This window comes from Pyxicephalus adspersus, chromosome 8 (assembly GCF_032062135.1).
Source record: "Pyxicephalus adspersus chromosome 8, UCB_Pads_2.0, whole genome shotgun sequence".
In the NCBI taxonomy this organism is placed as follows: domain Eukaryota; kingdom Metazoa; phylum Chordata; class Amphibia; order Anura; family Pyxicephalidae; genus Pyxicephalus; species Pyxicephalus adspersus.
This window is the reverse complement of record NC_092865.1, coordinates 16,730,782-16,749,051: the sequence shown is the minus strand read 5'-3', so window position 1 is coordinate 16,749,051 and position 18,270 is coordinate 16,730,782. Positions and strand designations below refer to the sequence as shown.

The 18,270-nt window shown below is 39.0% G+C and overlaps 1 protein-coding gene across 2 annotated transcripts in view; it reads left to right on the top strand.

Moving 5' to 3' along the window:
- AGBL4 (AGBL carboxypeptidase 4) overlaps nucleotides 1–18,270 on the top strand; it is a 917,984-nt gene that overhangs the window by 797,489 nt on the left and 102,225 nt on the right. For both annotated transcript variants that reach the window (XM_072419611.1, XM_072419609.1), the window contains exon 10: nucleotides 13,991–14,143. In XM_072419611.1, the coding sequence (XP_072275712.1) occupies nucleotides 13,991–14,143 (153 nt within the window). The remainder of the gene's footprint in view (nucleotides 1–13,990; nucleotides 14,144–18,270) is intronic.

The following is an 18,270-nucleotide window of genomic DNA, read 5'->3' as shown; positions in this document are numbered from 1 at the left end:
CAATGATAAATAAGAATCTGGTCCACGATCAATATTTCAATCCAATGCAAAATGTTTTCAGTAGGGACAAGGTCAAGGCTTTCCTCAGGCCACTCCACAGTTCCTCCACATCAAGTCATCAAACCACTTTATCATGGAGCCAACTTTGTGCTCAGTCACAGTCAACAAAAGAAGGTCTTTCCCAGACTGTTTCCAAATTGATGCAAGCCCATGATAGTGTAAAATGTATTTGTGACCTGTAGAATAAGAAGCTGTAAGGCCCAGTGCTAGCCAGATGCCAGACCCTCAACCTAACACCACATTTCACCTATTACAAGGCTCCGCTCAGCCACGGGAGGCTAGTTACATCATCCCCTCACACAGTTGCCCCCAAGGTTTTCTGTGCTCATAGGATAGCATCAGGCAAAGGCCAGGAACCCACAGATAAGGTAGTGCCAAGATTTTAGCAGAATCAAGTCCATAATATTGAGCTCACAGGCAAGAGGTTTGTCCAGGCAGCATACAATCCAAGGGTCAGGAAGAGGCAAGGTCAGCAACGATAACCCAAACGCAATTGCACACTAGCAGCAAGTCGAGCAGCTTAATGCTACAACAGGCACTGGTGACTGGGAGCAGAGAGCTTATAAAGACTGAGCAGCCAATGGCAGCATAGGCTTTTGCTCATTAGCCTCAGCACAACTCCAAATCTCCTTCAGCATGCCCACAGAGCAGGGGATGCCGAGAGATTCACAGCCAAAGGGAAACTGGGGATGCCGCAGGCTGTAGAGCAGAGGAGTGATAGCTATTTGCTTGATTTCCCCTGCTGATGTAACTGATGCTATCGGAGAGAAAAAAACAGGGTGCGCTGACCTGTGATGGCTTACTGTACAGGATCCCTGGCCAGATAATTGTCTCCTAACAAGAGCACCCTTTACTTGAGAAAACCCAAACTTAATCTAGAGAGATTCGCATATAGCAACATTTGCACATTAACATACGTACAAAATTTATAGATGTCTATTAGATTGTTTTTCCACCCATTGCTTAACTGGGGTGTTTGTTTTTCAAACATTTTGAAGGACGACCTGTAGGATCCTTTAACTAAACTTATTTATTTCTCACAACGGTCCTGGTGACATCTGTATTTGATTACAGCTAACATATATTATGCAATGAATTCCACATTTATATAACACCGAGTGTATACAAGTAGAAAAAAATCTACAATAAGATCTAGCACCCCCCCCCCTTCCCCCATCTATCAAATGATATCATTCTTCTGCAGTCTGTAATTGCTTGTATGGAGAACAATATTTCCTCGGACAATCTATAAATGAGCCTCGGAGTCGCTTTTGTCATCGAGATCCCTGTCTCAGATGTCTGAAATGATAAACTTAAAAGTTTGCTTTATAGAAAAGTTCACTTAGATGGAACATTATGAAGTCTAACTTCCTTCTTTTTTATGAAAAGCTCTCAGACAGCCTCAACTATGTGCCTAAGGACAACGACTGAAAAGCCGTTTGTGAGATAGCTTTTTCTCCTGAATAAATGAATGGAAAGATTTTATGTTGATAATAAAGATAAGTAATGCATTTCTTTCTGGAGCACTGCCTGCAGATACAAAGACATATGGGATTTTGAAGTGATAAGGAATCGGACCCTTAGGGTCATTTGGTTGTCAGGACTGCAGCTATCTCGTGCCATAAAGCTCACAAAATACCTACATTTCAAGCCTTGACGAGCATCACGTAGTGTGATTTTCCGCAGGAACTCAAGGTGCAATTTGCTGCCTTAAAGACAAAGTGTCCTTTATGCTACCATGAAAATCTTTTCTAGCAGCCAGGCCTCTGCACACAACTGCAGTGAAAAAAGCATAGCAATACTGATAGTTTTGTGTATTTTATACTCTTTTATATGGTTTAACCCAGTGTTTCTCAAGGTTCCTTGGCGTTCCTTGAGCAATGAGCAATTTGTGACTCTCAGTTCAGTTTAGGTTGCACCAATGATCTTTTTGGTTATCTGTAAGGGTGGCATTTTTCACAATGTTAGAGGCATTATTCCCATTGACCACCACACTAATGTACTGGTATCTGTGTATATAGTAATTATAGCAGGGACTCGCTGAAAATCTGAAATTTAATTCAAGGGTCCCCCCAAGGTATAAAGGTCTAGAAACACTGGTTCATCCACAAGTGTTGTTTAAATATGCTGCTAGATTTTGGCAGCTGTGTTGGGTAAGGATGAGGTTTGGGTTCGCCACTATCGGGTTCCAGACGAATTCTGTAGGTTTGACAATTGTGGTCCTGGGTAACTTATGTGCAGTTTCACCGAGATTTTTTTCTCTATGCCATATGACAATGTATGGCCTTTGCAGGCAAAAGGGCCAAGAAGTGTACTTCTGGATAAGTTAGCCCCCTCACTGTAGAGAGGGGGCATGGAGCAGGTATAATTTCAGTGAGCTGGAAGTGTGGGGTAATTTAGGAAACTCTACTTTAATTCTGATTGCTAGCTGTTTGGACACTTGTCTTGAATGACAATTTTTGTCTCTAATTTATTTTTTTGGATGAAGATGATGACGTGAAAGATCCTTTCCAACAACAATTTTTGCACGTGTGTACATAGCCTTACTGGTTTAGGTTATCTTTCTAAATCCTCAGTAGTATCCTAATTCTTGTATATAGAGCCCAGAGTGTGCTCCTGGTCTCTAGTACATTTTGCCTGGTTTTCCCCCAGTAAAAATGCCCTGCCACTGGATAATTTTACATGGCTATATCGTCTTCAGTCTCTTAATTCCCGATGAGAGTTTCATAGCAATCAGCCAGAGGCAGGACCATTTATTTGAAGAATTTATGTAATATGTCCTCAAAATTACATAAAAGCCTCCTTCCACACAGTATATTATTTTTGAATTTTTTTTTCTCATTGATACATCTATCAAATGGAAATGCTAACCCTCCCCAAGGGCCCTATAACTTTTTCACAGTAGTTTTACTATTACCTTAAAAATGGCTAGAACTTAATGAATGGATTTGCCCCGAACTTTAATTTCTAGTGTCATGCACGGAGACAGGACCACTAGGAGGCTCTATGACTTACACAGAGGTGGTGTGAGCCCCGAAAAGGGCCAAGGAGTGGAGTCTAAGCCTTAACAAGGTTTTCTCCAGAGCCTCTGATGGTGAGGATGTTGTGCTGCTGGTTACGGCCAGGTTCTTGTCCTTGGGCATACCAAGGTGGGCAAGCACAGTACCAAATCATCAGGCAGGAGGATAGTCAAGGAAAGCCGGAGTCGAGACAGGCAGCAAGCAAGAGAGGTCAGTTCATAAGCCAGGGGTCAATAGCCGGGGATCCAGGAGACAGACAGCAATGACACAGGGGCTACTGCGGGCACAAGGAACACTGGAGACACTGGAACCACCAGGAGGCACAGGAGAAGCAGGGATATCCACAGGCAGACAGATACACAGAACTAAGGGCTCAGCACAATGGAGACACAAAGGAGACAAGACTTGTTACACAAACACAAAATAGAGTCTGAGAGCTAGATAAATAGCCAGGGCTGGTTAAGAGGCTATTTTCTGATTGGCCAGCGGTATTAACGGAGTTGATAAAGCTTGGAAACAGAGGCACGCCGTGCATCAGAACTGCCCGCATGCGCAGGGGAAAGATGCCTGTGCTTTAGTGAGGAACAGGTAAGTGAGACATCTAGATTGACGATTTTCAAATAGGATTTGCCCATCCCGTGGACAATCGAGCCCGGGCAGATTCGTCCCATGCTAGTGCTGGGTGTCATTGGACTAGGGTAGTACAACTAGATTTCTGATACATCTGATGTCAACCATTTAGGAAGAAGTTGAACCTAAGCTTCCAAGCTACTCAGCATTTCACCCTGTCAGTGAACATATTGTCATGTTCGTTTAGGTTAGCTTTGGCTATTTTACTAAGCAATAGGAATTCTAGCTAGAGTTGGTTCCTGAAGTAAAGGACGGTCAGTGTTCCCATTGATTGGTGGTTTGCAGATGCTAAATTACATAAACTATAGATTTATTCAAGCACTAACCAGTGGGAAATTGACCGTCACACCAATGCATTGGTATTCTACTGGTCCTCACCTTCTTTTAGGCAGTATGGCTAAACAAGAAAACATGGCAGATATGCTGAAGTCAGCACTTGGTTGGGTGGCATGAGAGAGCAAATTCCCTTTTGTATTTATAAATGCGAACAATACTTAAAGTAGATCTTAGCCAAATCATTAAAATCTCATATAAACTTTTACAGTGTAATGTAATTTTAAAAGTAGCTTTCAATGGTCAATAGAAAATACATAATAGTATCCAGTTAAAGCTGAACTCAGACAATAAAATTTCATATACACTCTAATGTGTTCATGTAATTTCCAAAGTTGTTTTCAATCTTTTCATGTTTGCAGCCTATATAAGGAAAATTCATGGTATTCATGCAATATCCAACCTTATTGATGCACTTCCTGTTACAGGGTGACACTTGTTGCTCAGCTTTACTCTTGTGTGGTCATCCTTTTACATTTGAAAAAGAGTAGCCAGAGTGAAACATACTGGGTCTCCAAGGCTACGTACACACGTCAGATGATTCTCATCCGATTATCACTTCAGGGCTAGTATCGGACGAGAATCTGACGTGTACAGGGGCCGTCCAATATCTGTCTAACATTGTCTGACGAACGATAAACGACCGCAATGCGAGTCAAGGGAGAGAGCGCAGCAGGGTGACGGTCACTCATTTTCCCCCCTCCTCTCTTCATAGAGCAAGGCGGTGCTGTATGTACAGCACTCATTCATTCATCGTTCAGTCTTTTGTTGTTGGAAAGGATCATGAAAGTTGATTTTCAAGGCCTTCTAAGGCAGCCCAAGGCTGGAGAAGACTATCATGGGAGAACCTGAAACCTGAAATGGATTTCCTAGGAATCATTTGCTATTAGTTGGCAAAGGTTTTCTGTCCTGGACCAGATTCATTCCAGGTTTGCTGGATCACTCAGCTTCCTCTATGATAGTCTATTCTTTCCAGTCTAGAGGAGTTTTTATAAATCAGGCCCACTGTACAGACATAGCCCACTTTTATAATTATTTAGATGTTGGTCCTGAACAATGATGTGCAGCTAACAGTGGAAGAAGTAGACAAGACATTGCTGAGGGAATATGGAGATAAGCTACGGTGGAAATCCAAAAACGGATTAATAAAGAGGTAAATGGTATCTAATTATAAAGCCATGGCAATTGTTTATAATACATGGTGCTTAAGTACAAAAAAAGTCATCCAATTATTGACTACAGGTTTGGCAACCAAGGTCTTTTATATTACCTTTTAAAATACAGGTAGTCCCCGGGTTACAAACGAAAAAGGGACTGTAGGTTTGTTCTTAAGTTGAATTTGTATGTAAGTCGGAACAGGTACAATATTTGAATTATTGCAATTAGGACAGATGTTTGTCTCAACATATTATTAGGCAGTGAGGTTGCGGTTACTGTATAAAATCCTCACTGTGAGTTAATCACCAACAAAGCAAAAAACAAAAAAAAAATCTTTTTGAAGCCTATACATTTAATAACTTGTGGAACAAGCTGTGCTTTGATATGCAAAAAGAAACAAGTGCAGTGTTTGTCCTGGTCATGAAAAAATAACAAGAGGTTGCAGAAAGAGCTTTAGCAAAAGATTTCCTCTGCAAGTCATGCAAACCGCCCCCTCCCCCATCCAGCCTCAGTCCTGCACAGGAGTGAGCAGGGAAGCCTCGTTCGTATCTAGGAAGCGTCTGTATGTTGGGTGTCCTTAACCTGGGGACTACCTGTAATGATGTGGATTGTGTGACATAAATGGCCACAACAGGACAGGGTCTTTGGTTATCCTTAAAGCATAATTAAACCCGTCGCCTTTCTGTCTCGGGCGCCACCATCTTCTTTCTTCTTCTTTTTCCAACTTGATCTGCTGGGTCAGAATGATGATGAATTTTAGTTTTGCTTTAAATCAGGTCCCTAGACATGCTCCACAAGCTCAGGTACATTACCAAGCTGACGTGTTCTTACTTTTTTCCAAAAGACATAGCTTTGGAAGGACTGACAATACCCAAGCAAGTGCAAGCATCATAGTCCGGATGAGCTCCCAGGTTTGAAATACAAAAACCCCAAAGACTTTTTTAGACATGCCACCAAATCTTGAGTTCCAACAAGCCTTAAAAACTTCCCTTTTGCCAAAATATTCTGGAATAAATACCCTTTATAAGAAAAGCCCTTGCAGCTACACTTTGTCCACCTGACTTTCATCCCTCAATCCTGTAACACTTAATTCACATATCAGCCATTATCTGATCTGTTCCTTCCCTAATCATGTAGATCTTGCCCCCCCCCACTCCCATCCATTTTGTTTTGCTCTTGGGCTTACTATAATTAAATGATATTCAACATTATAAATTATTATTATTTGGTGAGTTACTTTTCAGTATATAATATGCTATTGTTAGCTTCTATATTTTGCAGCCCATAGCAGATTTATGTATTAGTACTGTGAATTGCATTGAAGGAAATCAGGTAAAATACTTAGGCAAAAAAATCAATGAAATAATCTAATTGCTCTTAATGTTCCTGCGCCGTTTTCACGTGCCCAGCACAAACGCTGGAACTTATTCAATCGAAGGGTATAAAACAGCTGTAGCATTATTAACATTTAGGGATTATGATCAGATTTGGAGACTTTTGCTAAGCCAACTGTTAAGTCAAAGCTGCTGTGCTCTGTATTATCTCTGGCAGTTTGTTGTTCTCCTAAGCACAATGGTGGGAGACTTTCAGTGGTGATTAAGCAGCAGACTACATGTTACAAATGCTTGTATTCAGGTGTGGTAGACACCCTAAGAAAGGCAGCTAAATAAAAGATTAACGCATCTGATTATGTTCTTCCAAATTTGTTTTTTTTGTTAGCAGAAAAGGTTGATTGTATAAGGTTTCCTAACCGATTTATGCTTTTCTGCAATTTTATTTATTTATTTTTATTATACCCTGAAATCATTTTCATGTTAGCCAGATTTAGCAAGCTTGTTACTGATCTACAGTCATTACATGATTGTGAGGATTCTTCCTCTTATGCCATGGTATATGTAAATAGGGCTTCAATGGTCTCAGACTAGAATATCCTAAATTGGCCATTTTTTATTTCAGTTCACCTCAAATTACCCCAGAAAGTGGCCAGGCTAATTCTCTAGAACAGTTTGGTTGTCAACAACATGCTAAGGGTTTACAAGCAATACAGACCATTGCAAATAAGTGATGGGTGCAGAGATGCATCGCCACTTGTATCTAGCACTTGATTGTGTGATTTAATGTCACATAAATCAGTGTGGGGAACACATGGAACAACAATCCTGTACCACACTCATAGCTTAGTGCAGCTTGGTAATGGGGATTCAGCATACCAGTTCAGTGGTGTCTGCATTATTTGTAAGTGTACAATTGGACAGTAAGATGGAGAGGTGCCACAGCTAGAAATATCTCAAAAATGGAGCCTTCAACAAATGTGCATTTCAGCCCTCATGCTAGAAACCAAACCACTAGTTCCTGAGACACCCATCATTTGGCAGTATATTGATAGGTTTAGAGATCACAGAGATCTGAGTTACGAGAAAAAATTGGTGGGTTGGGAGATCACACTGACCCAAGTTAAAAGAATAAATTGGTGGGTGGGGGATCTTATAGACTGGAGCTGCTTGAATATATTGATGGGTTGGGAAGCCACAAAGTTCTGAGCTTTGGGTTTACATTGGTTAGTTGGATTATCACAGAGCCTAAAGTTGGAGGTATCAATTGGTGGGTTGAGAGACCACAGAGTCCTGAGTTATTTATATATATTGGTGGGTTTGAAGACCATAGAGCTCTAAGTTGCAAGTATATATTTGTGGGTTTGGGGATCATTGAGTCCTGAGTTGCGTATATATATTGGTGGGTTTGAAGACCATAGAGCTCTAAGTTGCACGTATATATTTGTGGGTTGGGGGATCATTGAGTCCTGACTTTGCAGGTAATGTAGAGGATTGCTTTCTGAGTTTACCCATGATTGGGGTTGCAGACAAGAAGATTTACCTTGGACCATGTGTAGGTGAATAAACCTTGAGGTAACCGGTGTATTGCCTTTTAGACTGAGCATCTAAATCTGGTAATGTTGAATGCAGGGTTTTTAGAGAAAGAAACAGTTTTTCTGTTTTTAAACTGTAATTTCTAAACTGATTTGTATATTCATTTTTGATTCTTTAATACCTTTAAACAAAATATAAGTTAAGGATAGTATTTCTTTAATTTCCCCAGATAGCTGTATTGGTCTTGATCTTTAACCAGCAACGTTAAATCCTCTTCCAGCCCAGACACAACATTTGACTGGTTTCAATATATTCTATAATTAAGCTATGTCTATAGAAAAGACAGTTTAATGTTATATTCTTTTCCCAGATAAATGGATGTCCCTGAGCAGTGACCTCCATTGGTAACCTTATCGTGCTGTGTCCTACGATAACACTTAGCCAGATTAAATTTATTACCCAAATATGGCATTGCAGTTGTAAGAGTAATAGAATTGTCTGAAAGTCTTGGGGTATTGTTTGTGTACGAATTAGAACAGATCCTAAGAATGAGATTTATGGTATAATTATTGAATCAGCAGAGGCCTCCCATATAATATGTCATCATGCATTATTTTCAGGGCAGTACAACAGAAAACAGTTCAGACATCAGTCCCTTATGTATCATAGCCTCACCGCCCTGTAGTAACAAAAGGGGAAAATGTCAAAGACACAGAGGGCAATATGTATAAATGCAGCCTAGATATGTTATAAATGGGATTGTACTCACTGAATGCTTGTTCAAATCCAATATAAAATTTATAAAAACCATGTACAGTAACTTTTCTTTTAGAACTTGATAACAGTGTTAGCTGGAATTGAACTTTAATCTATTTGTTGTAAAGTCCTACATGTCTATCTAAGACTTCCTTTACAACTCGGCTTGATTGCAGCTGAGTGCCAGGCAGTGAAATGTAATGGAGGCATCCATTGTGTTCTGGGCATCTTCAAATTCCCATTCTTTAGCTTTAGATGATACTAAAGTCTTGCATAGGGATTCTGCTGTTGTTGTAATTGCTTTTTGTGTCAGAGTAATCCAACATAAGGAATGAAGGAAAAAGCAGCCAAACAACAAAAACCAGACTGTTCCCCTTTAACCGCTCACAGTCTCTCCAACTGAAACAAGCATCCTTACTGGGCAACATTTACATTATATGAAAACATGTGGAATTCCTCAAAATGAGTTGGCACCTTCCTGTAATAAAAGCAAATGATAAATAAACCTGTTTGCAATTTTCCTGCAATGATAAAAGGTCCAGGAACCTGTTACTGTGGCACGAAGCTGCCATCTTCACCACACAGAAAACTTCTGGGGCCATGACGATCTTCTTTGGCCATTGGATGGCCACTGATGATGCAACTCCTGTGAATTTTCTAGAGTTACATTGCCCCTGGCTGCTTTTGCATGTACCATGCTGTGTAGATATAAAACAAAACCTACCAGGACCCAGGATTCTTTTCCAGCAAAAGAAACTATGCATACTTCTTTTGCCAAAAACCTTTACCCCCAAGTGGCCTTTTTTTTCACTTTAGGCTCCCAACATGGTTGTAGATTAGTGCTATATGAAAAGGACACAGGGAGCTGCCAAAGGGATCTGGACCACAAGAAAGAGACACAGGCACACCACTGCACTCCGCCAGCTGACCCAAGTTTTATTCAGTTTAGGTCAGCATTAGGATCTATTGCCACTCTAAATCCAACTTGTCTTTAGAACAAACAAGTAAGGCAGTAATGTGTTATCAGTCGATAACATACTACCATCTACTGACCTTTTCATCTCAAATTAGCAAAGGTGGGGGATTGATCTCAGCAATGGAGTCCAGGATAAGTAAGTAAAATTGTAGTGAAGTCTAAGTGACCCCCATCACAGTTAACTTTTAGTGGTAATACCCGAGGAAAAATAACAGGTATGGATCTCTGCTGAAGACAGTAATTACATCTGTAATTACAAATGGAGCACAAAAAAAATTAAACTTAACATTTCATTGCTAAAAGATATGATATGTTTCCTTTGAGTTTTTCTTTATGTTTCTGAACAGTAGAAAAGTAAACAAGATGCAGACCGTAAACACCGTTCTATCGCCTTGTGCAAGGCGCAGATAACTTCCATTTTTGTTATGGTAAAGCAGAGAGAAAGAATCGGCTTTTGTTTTACCAGCTCAGGAAGAAAGAATGTTCTTGGGTACACAGGGTCACCTGATCTCGTAGGCAATTACACAGTTACAGGAAAAAAAAGTCTACAGCTCGTAAGCACATAAAAAAGTCACTTCTGGGAATTAAGCAGAAAAATGACTTTTTAGATGTCGTCTGTTGAATCATTTTGAATTCCACCTCCAGAGCAGAAAATGATGAGTTTAATATCATAGCAGGAGGTATCTTGCAACTCTTTTAAAAGACAGCTCTCAGCAACCGGCGGCTTCCCAGCTTACAATTTATTACTTTCTCCTTGTCTTTGCAGACAAATTATATGACAATCACTCTTCCTTTTTAATTCCAGTGTGCTTTGCTTCATCTTAGTTTTAATTGCTTCTTCGGCAAAGCAGCGAACTTTCAGTAAAGGAAGCTGCTTGCTTTTTTTTTCTATTCTAAGACCGTTACTGTATGTATTTACAACAAAGGGAAATAAATATGCCTGGTACTTATCAGATGAAAGCTTCACAAAGGTTTATATTTTTAGAAAGTGTTGCCTGAGGAAGAATTGATGCTCAGCATGCTATTCAAGTGCACCTGTCGCATATAAGTACAGAGGAGGAAGCCCGTTTAAAGATCTGGTTCAGTCAACAATAAGAATGAAAGATCAAATTTATTTTGGTTTTATTTTGGCCTCACCAGTCTCCCCAGTAAAACCTTTCAATTTTCTATACCTACCTTAATATAGACCTTCTCAGGGTATTACCTGGTCTTTTGACAGATCAAGGTGGGTAGGAGGGGCAACCCGTTTACATATCTTCCTGAAAACAGAGACAGTCAGAGAACTGTTCTTTAATATTGGGTCCCTGGCATGGTTCAGGAATAGGGTTAGGTTCTTATTCGAGCATAAAGGAGCACCCTGTGCCATGGTTTTCTTTTTAAATAAATCCTTTTAATTCTTTTTTTTTTTTTTAATTATTTTAAATTGGGTAAAAACAGTGTGGTGTTTTCCTTAGTGGTATATCCAGACCTTTAACTAAGAATGTAGCTTGAACAATATTAGTTGAGTACTTCATCTCTAGTAGTTCCATCAAAGTCATAATCCTAATGCCACCCCGTCAGGTACAGGGAAAGCAATAAAATGTTTGTGCTCAGGTATAGACTCTACTTGCCATGTAAAAATTTAGAAAACTTATCTTCTGCAAAGCATCCAGCTTTTCCAAGTGATGTTGATTTTAGAACTATGTAGACATCATCAAATGGGAGGTCAGTCGGCCACAGTTTGAGGAAACCATACCAACATCTGGATCAGCCTCTCTCAACCTTTTAACATGGGGGAACCATTGCAATTAATTTCGGGTATTCAGGGAACCCCTTCCATAAATACTATATCCACAACTCGCAGTACATTAGTGTGGTGATCAGTGGTAGAATGTCACCCTTACAAATAGCCAAAAAGATTGGTGTCACTAAAACTGATCCGAGGGTCACAAATTGCTCATTGATCATGGAACCCCTTGCAACATCTGGAGGAACTGTAGGGTTCCACTAAACCCTGGTTGAGAATGATTGATCTAGTAGGTCAATGTATAGCAATCCCAAACCAACCCACCATATCCTGCTTTTCTACTTGTTTCACCTTGTGATTCTTCCTGCATGTGTTCTCTTCTTTCATTAACATTTGTTCAGCTACACATTTATTTTTATCAACCTTTCCTCTTCCAAAAGATATCAGCGCATCGATCCAATCGCTGCTATCTTCTGTTATTTGTGATTTCCCCAGACTGTTAAGGCTACAGTGATGCTATATAAATATAGACCTCACAATTGCTGTGGGGCATTTCATTAAATCAATTTAATACATTATGTTAGACCTAAGAGCTGTGTAGAAAAGAAATTGAACTTATATGTTTATTTTCCATGTAAATGAGTTCTATTTTCTGAATCACTGACATGAAGCTGTAGGGAGCAGAGGGATACAATGAGCTCGCTATTTAATAATGCGTTCTCCCAACAATAATGTGCTTTCTATAATTGTCCCTATTCATAAAACACATGACATTTAATGTTGTAATAAAATAAATTCTACTAACCAATTACCTGTTTGTGCAAGGCTAAGCAATAAGAAAGGGAATTGATGACTGAGGTTTATAGGCTAGAGTACTAGAGCAGAAAAGTACAACTAGTTCCTCAATACAGATGGATATTGGCAAAATGTGGACCTATGATGACTCTTTGAGTAATATATAAAAGAGTGGCTAATCCCTTTTTTTCTATTATAAAAAAACCCTTTTTTTTTTAATAATAGGAGGGCCCCTTACCTTCTGTATTTACCGCTGCCGTCAAGATTGAATATCCCAGGATGTTTTGGGCTGCTTCTTCTGAGCATGCCCAATCACAGATGTGCACAGATGGGGCTTTCCCAGAATTAAAGAAAAAAAGTGCCAGTCTCACTCATGAGCAGTGAAATTGGAACTTTTTTTAACATTTTCAGGAGGTAAGAAGAATATGTAAGAAGACTCCAGGAGATGGCAGTGCCCACATGTTCCTCCATGCTAGAAACAAAATCCAGGTCAGCGTAGGACCTACTGAAATTGGATTGCAGAGAGATCAAGGGCTCTTCGAAAGAAAGGTGTTAATAAGAAATGATACTAGCCTACATTTCTGACCTGGTACTAAAATAAAACTTGTCTGGTTAGTGTTCTGATCCTCTGCCTTCTTATTTGAATCACTTTTGAATCAATCCCAAAATGAGTACGCAACTCCGGTGTTCAGGTAATTACAGTTATCTGCATGCTTGTTCCAAGTGATTGAAACTACTAAAATATCAGATTTAAGCAAATTGGCTTTCTTTAGATTGAGTTCAGCAATGGCGGCTTATGTTATCTCCTAGTATTGGTCCAAATAAATGATCACTGCCACAAATTTGAGACTGAAAACATTATTCCTCATTCTTGCTGGTGACATCACTGAAATGGAGCTCAAAGCTGGAGCTTGTGTTGTCATAATATATTGTAGAGCATTTAAAAAATACTATTTCTGTATATTGCAACATCTCAGGGAGTTATTCATGCACAAATGATTGAAAGATCTATTTCAGCTCTTTGCATCCAGCATATTTATATGTTAAATGTTAATAAAAAATTAACTCAAAAGTTTTGTTCATAGCTGAAACATCTTAAAATAAAAATCTTAGTTTGACTTAAATAAGTGTTAATAGTAAGCTTAGTCTTAAAATAATAAGACGATTATAGTTCTCAGGCTTAGTAAAAGGTCTGGTTGAGAAACACTGCTTTAGGAGAACACATCTGTACATCAGTTAAAACCTAAACATAAGAAAAACATCCTATATTTTCACCTGTCATCCCAAAATGTTTTTCTATGTAATAATAATTTGAAATATTTCATATTTACTTGACTAAGAGTGACATTTTTTAAAATCCAAATATAATAAAGACGAAATATAAAACACTATACATTAGTAGAGAACAAGAAATTGTTCTGGCAGTTTGATTTAAGAGAGCATGAAATTTACATATTAACATTACTCCAAACTTCAGACCCTGAACTCACAAAGCATGCAAGATCTTTCCTTATTCTGACTATTTCAAATAGATGAAAGCTGCTTTAGGTTATTACTTTATGTTACTGGTTATTGCTATGTATCATCATTGTGAGGAAACTCATTTGACAAAGCTATGTGACTTGAGTTACAAAAAATGGCAACTGTTTTTCTCCGTCTTTATCAACAGAAAACCAGTCTGGAGTTTTACATTGACATCCATGCCCATTCCACCATGATGAACGGGTTCATGTATGGAAATATCTTTGAACAGGAAGATCTATTTCAAAGGCAGGCAATTTTCCCCAAGCTGCTTTGTGGAAATGCTGAGGATTTCTCTTTTGTAAGTACCAATATTTTTGTTTTTTTCAAGCCAGGTAAATGTTAGATGTTAGACAGATGTAAATATTAGTCTAATTGGTTATTGCATTTACTAGATTCATATTTAAGCCTTTTAAGTCTGAATTTAAGAAAAATAACTTAGCAATATAGAAGTCCTACCAAGTACCAAGTACCACCAATAAATAGCATTCTACTTAAAAGAATGCAAATCCCATAAAGCTGTGTTTTGATACTGGTTTCCGTATCCCCCTTTTTAAGTGCACACAGGCTGACATGCTGGTATTTTACCATATCTTGTAAAGTTGGGTACAATGCCTTGTGAAAATCATTTTATACTCTGCTTTAGTCAGAAATAAAACTATTACTGCCCTAGGTGCTGAGGCTTCTTTTTTTCTAGATTGAAGGTTTTGAAGGCTCTACTTTGGGTGTTGGTTGGCATTGCTGCTTGGGGGACATGAACACTTCCTACAGTCAGTTTAGTGAAGGGGTCCTTTCATGTCCCAGAGAACTGCATAGTATTGATATCACTACCAAAATAAAAACCAAACTATTCAACAACGGGTAAAGCAATACCTTTGCAAAAAGCTCTATTCTTTCCCACAATGAACAGAAAGTTATAAGAAAAAAATTTAGTTGGACCTGACCTGGCTTAAAATGAAGAGATTCAGCCTTGTCCATTCTGGTATTAAGCTCCCCCTCTAGTAATTTAAATGTGAAATGCTAGAACCTGAGATGGCTCTATTATTACATATCTTACAACATCTCACCAAACTCTTCCAAAACTATACTATATACACCTTGCTAAAGGGTCGTGTGCAGCCTAAAAATGTCAATACTTTCTTACGAACCAAACTCCAGACTGGGCCCCTGCTACTCTCCCTACTCCCTACCTTTACATTTTGAATACCCACCTTTGTTCTAGGTGTCTTTGTTCCAGTCACATGATATCATGGGTTTATGATATCTGGCTGTGAGCCAGACCTAAATGCTGCCTGGAAAGGAGTCGGTTAGTGGCGTGGCATTATTTCCTGCAGGCTTCGCCTTTGAGTCCAAGGGGCCGGTCCTTAAAACTTTAGGTTTACAGGAAATTAGGTAAAGTTAACAAACATCCATCTAGAATAGGACCAGTGGTGGATCATAGGGGGATGAGTGAATAATGGATTACACTGGAAACAGACCAGGGTGCATAGAGGTTTACCCATGAAAATACAGAACATCAAGAACCTCAATCATGTTGTGTCCTGGCTGAAAGTTAATCCTTGGTTCTGAGAAATAGACACTGGGCCACCATATCTGTGTTAACATGTACCCGTTTAGAATTTGGGTCTATAAGCTATGTGGGTGGGATGGACTTAACATACATATGCATGATTAGTACACAATTTCTGGGTATCTTTTAGCTTTCTTATAAAAGGGTAATCTTCTTTACCGGCCTCCTTAACAGCACAAGCTTTAGCTGCATTTTACCTTTGGTTTTGCTAACTGTTCTACATGAACACCAACATCTTAAACTATTTTCTTTTTTAATTTCACTTACCCAGATAACAGCTAGAATATCACTGTTCACAATAGCAGGATGTGGATTAAAACGGCGATCTGAGCTTGTCCGACTGATAAGCAGATCAGCTGAGGACCATTCCGTGTTACTTTGTATGCAGGAGATTTGCTTGTTGTTATCGGGAAGATGTGAGGAGCTGCATTTAGGAATTGCTGCTGTTTCTTTTTATTATTGTTCATCAAAACTTCAGTGAAATAATAATAAGGAGAAAAATTCTGAAGGTCATTTTGACCTAAAACAGCAGAGTCTGCAAACTTTAGGAGACACAATAAAAAAAAGAAGCCATTTGCCTGATGGAAAGTAATAGAAGTGTTTTCATCAATGAGGCAGGCATACAGTAAATGGTTTTATTTCCCTGTTTTCAGGATTTTAAAGCCTTGTGTTACTAGCTTCTATACCGAGCCTGTGAAAAGCAATAATGATGTAATTATAGGGACTGTTTAATGCTGATTACATTTCCTCTTATGTATGGGAGCAGGCTAGTGTGGCACCTTACTACTTGTTAATTTATTCTGCACATTTTCTCTTTTTTAGGGGAGATGTAAACCTGATCACTAAATTATGATGTTAATGTCATTTCAAAAGTTTTTTTCAAGACTTTTGCCATGGTATGCACACAGATGGTATGCACACAGAGAAGGTACCAGCAAAAAATAAAATGAATATATAAAGCAGAAGTAAACACGCATTATTACTCACCTATCCATCTTCCATGGCAGAGTGCCGCCATCTTCCTTCTCTTCTTCAACCTCCTTCTTTTTGGCAGAAAGAATAGGTATTGCACAAGGGGCATCACTCAAAGCCATGACTCCAGGAAGGGAAAATCCACCAATTAAAGTCCACCTCAGCACTTCTGGGACTGTCAGTTTCTTAGTCCCTTGCTGTGTTCAATAGCTTCTTTCAGTACCCCACTATGCTTAGTGGGGTATTTTTGATCCCTGGCTACAATCATTGGTTCCTCCTGCAAACCCTACATTAGTTTTATGTTTTGTAATACCATTGGGGTCAACAAGAGGAACTACTGAGCTCCTCTAGGCTTAAGAATTAAGAATAATAAGAATTAAAAACCTGTTTTATGTAGGTATCTTCATCCCAAGTGGTATAATTCGCGACACTTCTTGTGTGGTTTCTAGGCCTTCATACGGCTGAATTCGCATGAGCAGTTACATGCCGGCTAGCTGGCAGCCACTTAGCCCCCTTAACCTTTGCTATTCCTGGCAGCAAGAGCTCTAATTGATTCTGTGGGTAATCATTTGCCATTTGCTATGGCAGGGGTTAAAGGGGGCTTAGTGGCCACCGACTAGCCACTCCATGAAAATTAGGCCTGCAGTTATGGAAACATCCCACCCTTGGCCATGTTTCCATAACTGCAGCATGTACACATACAACCTCTGGCACCAAAAGTCCCTCTTGTCCCTCTTTCTTCCTTCCTGTTTTTCAGTGGATATATATTATATATATATAAATATATATATATATAAATGATTCCATTTGTTATTTTAAAAAGTTAATATAAAATAAATTTAGTTGTGCAAAAAGCATTTGTTGGCTTAGCTAATAGTTGTTTTTTAATTTTACTATGGTCTGCAATAATAATTCTTTATGGTCTGCAGACATGTCGTTGCACACATATTTTAATCTAAAAAGTCTACTTTTTTCCTATTTCCAAAAATAGAGAGGTATGCATTGATTTCACAAAATGTTTCTACCATGCCAAGTGATCCCCAGTGCCTGCCAATCTGCAATCAGCAAACCTTTAAAACACAATAAAAAATATAGTAGTAAAAAAAAAGTGCAGATATAAATGTCTGGAATTTGCAAAACTGTGCGCAAACTTTTCTGACATCAAGCTTTAATCATGTGCCATACACAGGAATAAAATGATTATGAAGCTGAGCAATTTCCATTAGCGAAGTGCAGGTTGCTTCTGGGCCTTGCAGTCTAGCAGTGCCCGGCCATAATTGACTGTCTCCCAGCCTGAGCCAAGCTGAGAAACAATGTTCTATTAGCCAGTGACAGTCACATTGAAAAGATTACTCTCCTTAAAGCATCTGTCAGCTCTGATTGATTTACCAAGCACTGCAAACTAAAAAGGTTTCAAGTGCAGATACAATTCTGTGGGCATTTATCACAGCAAACTAAAAAAGAATTTCAGATTATACTAATAATCTGCCGGGTTTTCAGATGCAAACCGGCCAGATCCAGTTAATAACTTGTTTGCTGTGAAATGGGATACGCTTTTGTGTACCAGAATCTCTCTTAAATGAATCACGGCTCAAACGGATTTTGTTCTGTGGCTTATGGAGTGAATTTGGCTTAGGCAACAGGTTCTTTATTTACCCGTAACAGGCGGGAAACTGTCACCCAAAAATGTGGCATGGGATGGGATTTTTGCAACTTAATTGGTTTGTTAAATATGTTGCTGCTGTATGTTGCAAGTGATAATGCATCGGATTAGCTTTTTTAACCTGTGTTCTGGTTTTCCAAATAAGGAGCTCCAGTGAGATTTTTTTTTTTTTTTTTTGCCTGCATGAGATCATGTCAGGAATGTATTCATATATTCAAAGGTC